The sequence below is a fragment of the Carassius gibelio genome, chromosome A7 (genome assembly GCF_023724105.1).
Source record: "Carassius gibelio isolate Cgi1373 ecotype wild population from Czech Republic chromosome A7, carGib1.2-hapl.c, whole genome shotgun sequence".
Lineage (NCBI taxonomy): Eukaryota > Metazoa > Chordata > Actinopteri > Cypriniformes > Cyprinidae > Carassius > Carassius gibelio.
Genome location: NC_068377.1, coordinates 39,474,932 through 39,484,610, shown reverse-complemented (window position 1 = coordinate 39,484,610; position 9,679 = coordinate 39,474,932). Strand labels below are relative to the sequence as shown.

The window sequence follows — 9,679 nt, the reverse complement described above, 5'->3', positions numbered from 1 at the left end:
GACTGAATTAGGCAGTACGCACGGCGGTAATGCCCAATTAGACAGTGGCCCGTCAGCTGTACTGAGTATCTTTTTAGGCTGGCCTCAGCAAGATCGTTGGGGGTTCCCCCTCAGCCGTAGGCCCCTTTATTCGTCACAACCTTTCACCCCATTAGCGACGGCCCTGGGCCTGAGTAATTTTGAGCATTATAGAATTGTGACTTTAAAGGTTAGTGATTTAGGAGGTGAAAATACTGTGAAATTACACATGGCATGGATTTTAGAGCGTATAACAACTGAATGTTTATGAAACATTAGCCAATAAAACATGTTTTTTAAACAACGGAACCATACAACATGTGAATAAATAAAATGCGTAGTTTTCATAACATTTCATTATTCAAAAAAATCCATAACGTTTCTGGTGTTTGGATTTCTACTTCGAAATAATGAGCTCCAAGTTTAAGAATAGCCCCGGACTAGTCTCTCTTTCTCTCTCTCTCTCTCTATTTAACAGCATTAGCTCAATGAAATATTTCTTCCTTCCGTTAGAATGAATGTTTTCCTGCCTTGCTAAATTTTGGGCTCGTGATCAATAAGTTGTATTCGCCTCAATCTCATTCAGTAAAGTCAAACCGCAGACAGTGAAGCTGCATCACTGAGGGTGAGTCCCGTGCGCTGTGAGGCGGGAACAGAGGATTCTGCTTGGCCTAAAAGCCTTCCACAAACATCCACAATCACAAATAACAATGATTTTCATAAAATAATGATTAATTATTAATTGATGATTTGTTATTATAATTACGGTCTTGTGAAAATAATAATATGTGCTGCGAGAATATAATGAATACAAAGAGTAGTGCTGCTGAGTGCAGGCATGTTTCAGCCCAGTAACACACCGTTCCTCAGAGCCAAAACACAGACCGAATTCAGTTCAGCTGGAGGGGGTTTGGTTTTTGGGGATAGTTATGAATGACTTGTGGGGGTCGAGATAAAGGTGTGAATTGCTCTTTCATATGGACAGTGTCTTATGAGGCTTTCACTTGCTTAACTGGTTTATATAGGACTGTTGTTTTGGTAATAGACAAAAAAAATGGTCTGCCCCTACATACTGTAAGATTTTTCTAGTTCTAGTCCTTCCTTAGTTATATTAACTAATCAGAGGTTTATATTAAATGTACATAATCAAATTCTCCATTTCTGAAGGAATACCTCTCCAGAAACACCACAGGGATGACAGCTTCCTTTACATCTTTTCAGCTAAAAAAAAAATGAATAATAATAATAATCAAAATAAGAAGGGGGGGGGGTTAGAATAAAATGTAATTATAAACAGAATTTTAATAATGTTTTGTGAGCAAAATATTTAAAATATAAACTGATATGAATGAACTGCAAGAGGGGAAAAATGTGTCCTTTTATTTATTAACTTTTTTGGATTGCTGCTTTTTTTTGGAATCCAGGATTCAGATTCGGATTCGGCCAAATACTGGGCTTTTTGATGGGGTTTGGTTTCGGCCGAACCTTAGGTTTTTTTTTCACCGAACCGAAGCCTAGGCTTGCGTTACGCTGGTCGACGTCACGTGGCCGTTGATTGTGTGAAGGTGTTTATATGAGGAGGAACACGGCCCGACAGTTCGCTCTAAACTAAACTGTCAGGAATCTTGAGACAATTTTTATACCGTAGCAATACAGAGCCGGCCAGTCACATCGGGTGCTGACGTGGAGCTAAGCGTTTTTTTCGGTGAGCCTTTGATTCCTCTAAGAGAGGATCCTCTTCAGTGGTGGAAGACAAACCAGCAGCAGTGATCTTCCGTAATATTTTTTGTAGTATTTGGCTACTGTTCTAATCATAGCCTATCCTACTGTTATGAACGAAAACTAAACTAGCCTACTATCCATGTTTATTGAGTTAATGTTCAATTACATTAATTTCAGTTAAGTCACCAAACATATTCTGATTTTTAAAAAGAAAAGAAAAACACTTTTCTTTGCATTGCTGCATTTTTTTTTTTTTTACATTTAAATAAAATAAAATAAAATAAAATGAAAAATACATTGCTGTGGACATTGTTTACTTCATTAATGTGTTTTACTGTGTTAATGCAATAAGGATGCGACTAGGATTTGGTTTTTGGTTTCGGATTCGGCCGAATCTTAAACAGTGGATTCGGTATTCGGTTGAACCCCAAAAATCTGGATTCGGTGCATCCCTAATAAAAGGACATCAAAAACGACCATTACAATTGTACAACCATAGTTAGTTTGATGATTATTGTATTGCTGTATTGGTTATTAATATACCATAGTAAAACTACATTTACTGTGGTAAAAACATGGTAAATGTCCCGTTCCTGGGTTTTAACTTCAAATTAAATTTGTTACTATTGTACGTGTCGTGGTTACCATGATTTTACTACAAATTTACATCTTTGAACCTGAAATTAATATATTGAAAGTCTATGGCACGTCACGTGACCGACAGAGTTTAATCACACTAGTTAGCAGGTGTGTTCATTTAGTTAAACGCAATGAAACTCAAAGACAGCCTCGGATGACTGATATAATACAGCGAGTAAACAATGCGGGGCTAATCTGATTAATAAAGAAGACAGAATAAATTTTATAACAGGTATTCAAAGAGCGTATTTACATTTAGCCTACTCACCGAACCTGTGGCACATGTAAACTGATGGCAAGTATTGCGATGTGTGCTGAATGAGACTTCTTGAACGTGATTTCATATTGATAAACTATGAATAAGCGATAAGTGAGAATGGGTTGTAAGAAAACGGCTAAACTGCTTACTTGCACGTGCCTTTGAGCGTTTTTAAACTCACCTTTTAATGGCGTTTTCCCTGCAGTTGAGCGTTGCTTTGGTCAAACTCACCACTGAATGCTGTTTTACCTGCAGTTGAGTGTTGTTAAACTCACCACTGATGAACGCGCTAAGCCTTTGCACAGAAAGCACTTTGATATCAGATTGCGAGAATTTTTAAACACACAACATTTTTGACACACACCGATATGTTTTTGACACACACATTTTACAGTCATAAATGCATTCAGGGATGATTTAAAACATATTTCCAAAAGAAAACCAATTAGAGCTTTATCAAAAAGTTGTAACGTCTCTAGAACAGACATAAGTCAAAATAAGTCAGGATTTCCTTTGAGCTGTCACAAAACCAGACGTAATTGCTCAGATACGAGCTGCTCTGCGCGGAGAGAGTGTGCGTACTTAAAACGTGTCTCCTCTCACTTAAACTGCTTCCTGTGCGCTCACAACTCTCTCTATGCTCATGTGTTATATTAATTATTGTCGCACGTTTTTATTTCTAGCCTTTTACCGCGTGCAGTGTGAACACTCTGATCCGTTAACATTGGCTCAGAAAAAAAGGCGCATCACAGACAGTATGTGAACCTGGAGTTAGGCATATGCCCAGTCTGTTCTGTTCTGTTCTCGAGCTAGGCACAATGCATTATAATTGGATCGGATAGCAAACAAGCATACTACGGGAGGTCAGGGCCGTGGAAAATCGTGCTAGGAAGTGATTTAGAAATCGTGCACACTCAAATCGTGATTTTATGACAATTTCGATTAATCACACAGCACTAGAATGGACTGTAAATGAACAGAAAATAACTCAGACTGGCACCGCTCAGCAAAACGGGAAAACCAGATCCAGGCAAAGCTCGGCAGCGGGTAGACAGTCAGCGGAGCAAGCAGTCAGGAGGAAACACAACAGCCATTTATGCATGTTTGAATTTGTTGTTCTGTAGCATATGCAGCAATAATATCTAAGATAATTTGGTGGTTTATTCTAAAGCGAATAAACCACCAATCAGCGAGCTCAAATAGTGGAAGCATAGTAACAGTTTAATATTTCTTTTTTGTTATTTAATTATATATATGAAATGATGTTATGTTATGACTTAGACATTTTTACATATATTAACAATATTATTTATTTTAATAGTAATTAGCGGCCCACCTGCAATACCACAGGTTGACCACAGGTTGAAAACCACTGCTGTACGCTGCAGAATGGGACCAAATGTGATATCAGCACGTCTCCCCCAGTAAACAAAACAAGCATTTATTTATCTGGGGGTTTTTTTTTCAGTTTTTGTTGTTGTTGTTGTTGTTTGTTGTTGTTGTTGCTTGAAACATTGTTTTAAAGTGTCAGTTATTGCATTATTGTTTCAGTCAACCCTATAAAACCCTTTGTTGCCCCAAACTACATAAAAGTCTAACCAGTGGCATAAAAGTAATCAAAGCAGCTACTTAATCCTTTGCTACTCATTAACACTTGCCCTTTAAATAATGTGGCATTCTGCCCTCTATGAGTTATGCTGTTCCCATTACATGCTGTTAGAAGTGATTTAATTGATTCAGCATTTCGACACCTCTGTAAGAACGCATCAAACTCAACAAAGTGGTTTAATAAAGAATGTATAAATCTCGTGAATAAGCAAATTTTACTATACCAACATTTTTTAAATTGCCTGTTAAAATTTAAATGGGAAAATTACATGATACACTAATCCTTTAACAGAGCATTTATGTAAAAATGCACACCTTCTGGACAAACTTCGCAACATGATTTATCAACTGCCACAAATACTGCTTAAACAAAGTACTGATTCTTCTGCACTTTATTTACTGTACCAATGTTTTAAATTGGCATTTGAACTTTATTGCATGGCATAAAAAAAAAAAAAAAAACTTTGTCTTGCCAAAGCACTGAGAGAGCCCATTGATCTAATGGCACTGATAAGTGCTCCAACTGCAACCTTCACTCGACAATCAGGCAGCGATTGACAACTCTCTTGGGGGATCCAGTGGGGCTGGCAGTCATATTTCAGGGTGACCATGTCACTCTTTATCACAACCCTGCTTATATGTAGCAATGTAGTTCCAGAGCCGTTTTTCTTTGCTGCGCCTCAAGCACACCTGTCATCTTTCATGTGTTACAGCTCTATAAATAAATTTTTTAGATCTAATAGTTGTATTATGGAAAGTTTGGGCATTTTCTGAAAGTTTTTCAAGATACATGCATGTTTGATGAAGTCACGAGCTTAAACACGACAGGACTGTAACCTCAGATTTTTTTGTGAAGCTGTATGACCTATTTCTTTGGGCCCTATTTTAACGATCAAAACACAAAGTGTAAAGCACATTGCGCAGGTGCACTCAGGATGTGTCCAAATCCACTTTTGCTATTTTAAGGAAGGAAAAACGATTGGAGTCTTAATGGTCTTAATGGTTTGTCCCCATTCTCTCAATGAGTTATGGGTGGTTTTTGGGTGTAACGTGCAATAAACCAATCAAACTCTCATCTTTTGGTAAGCTCAAAGACAGAATGCGTCGCCAAAATAAAACTCAGCTGTTTTTTTTTTTTTTTTATTAAAAATTTTATTTTTATCTTATGAAATCCTTTATTTATTTATTTTTATATTTGGCATGTTGTGCTGCTGTGCGTCTCTGTGTTTAATAAGCAGCATGTATGCGCATTGCAGACCAACCTATACTAACATGCTATTTAATTAACAAAGAAAAACATTGTGCCAGTCTTTAAACCAGGTTTGAGTTGGTCTATGGCGCAGTCTATTTGCAGCTACTTAAAATAGCATTGCGCTAGCAAAACACCTGAACACACCTCTTATTTAAACCAGCACGACCATGGGCGCTAAAATGGGTGCAAATACATTTGCTAATTACACAACGTGGCGCGGGACAGGAAAATGTGAACGGCGCCGGACTGAAACTAGCAAACACACTTGTGCTGAGCATTGTGTCACATTGCGCCGGGTGTGTTATAGGGCCCTTTACGTGTTATAGCTTTCTGAGAGATACCTTTAGATCTAAATTTTATGGTGAGTTTGGCCTCTTTTTAACCTGGCTAATTTTCTACAAATATTGACGTTTTCTATGATATATTCATGTTTAATGAAATGATGAGCGAAATTGCCACATGACAGCTACCTTTGATTTTTTTGGGCTAAACTACATACTGCCTGTCCAGTTTTATGTGTGTTTTAAATTCAATAGAGGGTCTACTTAGCCCTCATTAAGATTTGATCAAACAATTAGATTCATTAAAAAGCTGAGATTCTAAGCTTTAAAATTATACCTATGTTGTGTTATTCCATTCAGGTCCTTTCTTAGTAATTTGATTTTGAATTTATTTGTGGTGGTGGTGTCCCACCTCGGGCTTAAAGGGTTAAAGTGCATGACACCTTCATTCTGCTCAGTTTTGCCGTCTCTGATCATTTGGTCCTCAAGTCTTAAAGACATGTGTAATCTTTACACTCTCAAGATACTGAATTGAATTGAACGTTTAAAGTAAGCATTGTATTTGACAAAAAAGAAAAAAAAGAAGTCTGTGCATAGCTTCAGATGAAGTCCTGCAGTCACCCATGCCAGATCATGCATATACAGTACTATTCATATTCTATATTCTAGGCAACTTATTCTAAGACCATGCTGTAAACCAAGTAATATTTTATCATTAATAAACTGTTAAAACACAGCTTTGCAGAAATCAGTTTGTATCAGTTTTTATGTACACCTTTATTGTGATCAACATTGAGGACGGGAGAACATTCAAGCTTGTAAATAAAGAAACATCAAAGCTGAACTGAAGAGAGTTTAGGTTTCCCAATCATCATCATCATCATCATCATCATCATCACCATGATCATCATCGTCTCTTTCTAACAGCACATTTAGCTGCAAATAAAACAGTTCATTAAATTATAAAACATCACTTTCCAGTTAATTTATAATATATACATTTCCTTTACAGTTTTCCAGTGTTTGTATGAACACACTCACCTGCAGCTTCCTTCCGCATCACTTCCTGTTCTGGCGGTTGAGTCCATTGCAGCGTCACGTCAGAAAACCCTCGTTCCACCAAAACAGACTGGAGCTGAAATGAGCAGATCTCTTAAAAGTGCTCTCAGTGAGCTCAGATATCTGTGTTTCCTGAGCTCTCTCACCTGTGACAGGAGCTGGACTCTCACCGCAGGATCAGACAGACTCCAACTGGACTTCAGTTTCATCTTCAGGAAAGTTCTCTTCAGTAAAGGACCTGAAAGGGCACATGAGAGTGAACATACAGAGAATGAAGGGAATTCGATGTAATTAGAGGTTGTGTAGTGATCCCCAAAAATCTTGAACAAAAGTACTCAATCTAAAACAATAACAACAAAAAAGACCTAGACCTAGATTAAATTAATTACAGGTTCACTTGCAATAAGACATAGTTTATTCTCAAAAAAAAAAAAAAAAATGTAGTGAATTACTGAAAGTTGAGAGCATGCAACTGTTGTAGTTTTACATTTTCAACTTATAAATTGCATTTAAAAGATAAAAGAAGCCATTATTTAGATTCCTGAAACATCAAATCTTCTTGTTTGATCACACCTTCTCCATAGACCTCCACCTCACACAGAGTAAGAGTCCTTAAATCTCCAGGAATATTCACAGTAACATAACGTCCCTCCATCCCATCACACGAGTAGCTGTAGGTAGCTCCTGCTGGAATAGTAGAAACCACAGCACATCTGGAGAAAGATGAAAGAAAGCTTTTGATGCTCATTATTAGTATGACATTAATATTTTCTTCTCTTATCCCTGAGTTTAGCCTATTTGTATTATAAGTTCTTTGTTTTGCAGTGTGTTATGTCATTTATAATTTGATATTTTCCCCAAGTTATGTAAAATACACTTTTTTTTTCAGCTAAGCAAATGTGAAATTATTACGTTATATATAAGTTATTATTACACGTACAAGTTAACAGTACTATCGGGGATGCATGTATACAATTAAATAATTTATAGGCTAAAAGGGTAAATTCCTTAAGGCAACTGATTTTATTTTGTGGTCTTATACCAATATTAACATAGTATAAAGACCTACAAATAGTAAATATATGGCTATGTACTATTTGTGACTGCTCACCAAAAATAAAAAATAAAAATAAATAAATAAAACAAATAGCAAAAAAGGCTCTTTAAACTTTAAGCAGGGTTCAAAGTCCAAAGTGCAAGTAAAATCTTGTGCCCGTCAGTTGCTCAGTCACATTTTTATGAGTTTTTACAAGGCATGTGACAATGCGATACATACAACGTATTTGTCATGAGACTTATTTACAAGAAATGTGCTATTGTAAACAAAAAAGAAGCCTTCCTGTGCGATTCCACAAAAATAGAAGTTGAGAAAAAACAAGAACTCATTAGTCATAGACTATACAGTATGTATATGCTTATTAATGACTGTTTAATAACAATAGCATGCATAAGAGCCTTTTAATAAAGGTCTTTCTTTTAATTTTTGATGCGTAGACTGTAGCCTAAGACTATCCCACATTTTGAAATTAACTCACTGTAAATTTAGGAAGAAGTAGGCAGGAACAGGCAGACATTCAAATAAATCTTTAATAATAAAATAAACCCAAAACAGCGTGACAGCCCCTCACGGACGACCCTCACGGAAACCACTCGTCGCTCCTCTTTTGTATCCTTCTGATCTCCTCCGTGGGACTCGAGACCGGTGAGTGGAGCAGGTGCCGCTCATTTCCCAATCACTCCACCGGACTCGCTCCGTTCCCACGGCTCTCAGCCCCACCCCACTCGTCACGAGCACATTTATGCAATATGAGAAAACAAAATGCAAAATACATGTGGAAAAAAAACTTTAAAAACCATGTTCGGCTTTGGCAAAGAATTTTCATTTTGGTGCATCCCTAACATATATAATGCCAGAGAGACTCACACTGGGTTGCTGAAAACATCTGAGGAATTGTTCCCAATCCGAATCTCTGCTCCGTTTATCCTGCTTTCACAGCAGACGGCTCTGTTAGTGATGGCCACTCTGTACACACGGTACATCTTCATCAGATCAAGTCTCCACCACGGGTCAGTTTGTGTTGCAGTGTGAGTACAGGTGTAGCTCAACCCATCCAGAGCGTTTTGAGCATACCAGCCCTCAGAGTCTGTCGACTGAAAGGCTGTTCCCCATTTTGCTATGTTCACTGGAATATGTTTAATGAAAAAGAAAAAAAAAAGAAAAAAAAACCTTAAACTTAACATTACAGTTATTAACAATATGTTGATTCTGATTGGGATTTGTCATGCAATATATTATAAACAAATGTATGTTTAAATCTACAGTAAATGTTCCCCTCTTCTCTCCATGTCTCATCTGCATCACCTTTTAAAGGTTTGGGCTCAGTAAGATTTTATTTTGTGTTTTTGGAAGAAGATTGTTATGTATTGTTATTATAACTTGACTGCATTTATTTGAATAAAAATTCAGAAAAAAAAGTAATATTTTGAAATAATAAAATGTTTTATCTTATAATGTAAAACAATTTAGTCTTCTGATGCAAACCTGTACTTTCTGCATCATCACAGTCTTTAGTGCCACACGATCTCTCTCTCTCTCTCTCTCTCTCTCTCTCTCTCTCTCTCTCTCTCTCTCTCTCTCTCTCTATATATATATATATATATATATATATATATATAGGCTTTATAGGCCTATTACTCATTCTGGTTGTCTATCTACTGTAGTAATAGTAGTATGAAAGTATGGCGTTTCAAACACAGCAACAGGCTCCAGTCGGACTCGGCCGGAGATACTAGTAAACTGTCGGCCTGAGCTTCTATAGGGCCTAGGTTTGAGGCCTGTGC

General features: G+C 37.0%; 1 protein-coding gene across 1 annotated transcript; it reads right to left on the bottom strand.

Moving 5' to 3' along the window:
- Window positions 1-6,567: 6,567 nt before the first annotated feature.
- LOC128017552 (pentraxin fusion protein-like) lies at window positions 6,568-8,878 on the bottom strand. The gene is made up of 5 exons (XM_052602955.1): window positions 8,763-8,878; window positions 7,412-7,551; window positions 6,985-7,076; window positions 6,821-6,914; window positions 6,568-6,715 (listed from the first exon to the last, which is right to left on the bottom strand). Exons 1-5 carry the CDS (start codon window positions 8,876-8,878, stop codon window positions 6,687-6,689), a joined length of 471 nt encoding a protein of 156 aa, XP_052458915.1. The 3' UTR covers window positions 6,568-6,686.
- Window positions 8,879-9,679: the final 801 nt, after the last annotated feature.

Bases quoted from the DNA above. Each gene is read 5' to 3' on its own strand.
- LOC128017552 (XM_052602955.1), bottom strand. From the start codon at position 8,878: ATGTACCGTGTGTACAGAGTGGCCATCACTAACAGAGCCGTCTGCTGT. The intron at 7,552-8,762 runs GTGAGTCTCTCT...ATCTTTCTCCAG, and splicing joins GATGTTTTCAGCAACCCAGT to ATGTGCTGTGGTTTCTACTA. The intron at 6,716-6,820 runs GTGAGTGTGTTC...TTTTATTTGCAG, and splicing joins GATGCGGAAGGAAGCTGCAG to CTAAATGTGCTGTTAGAAAG.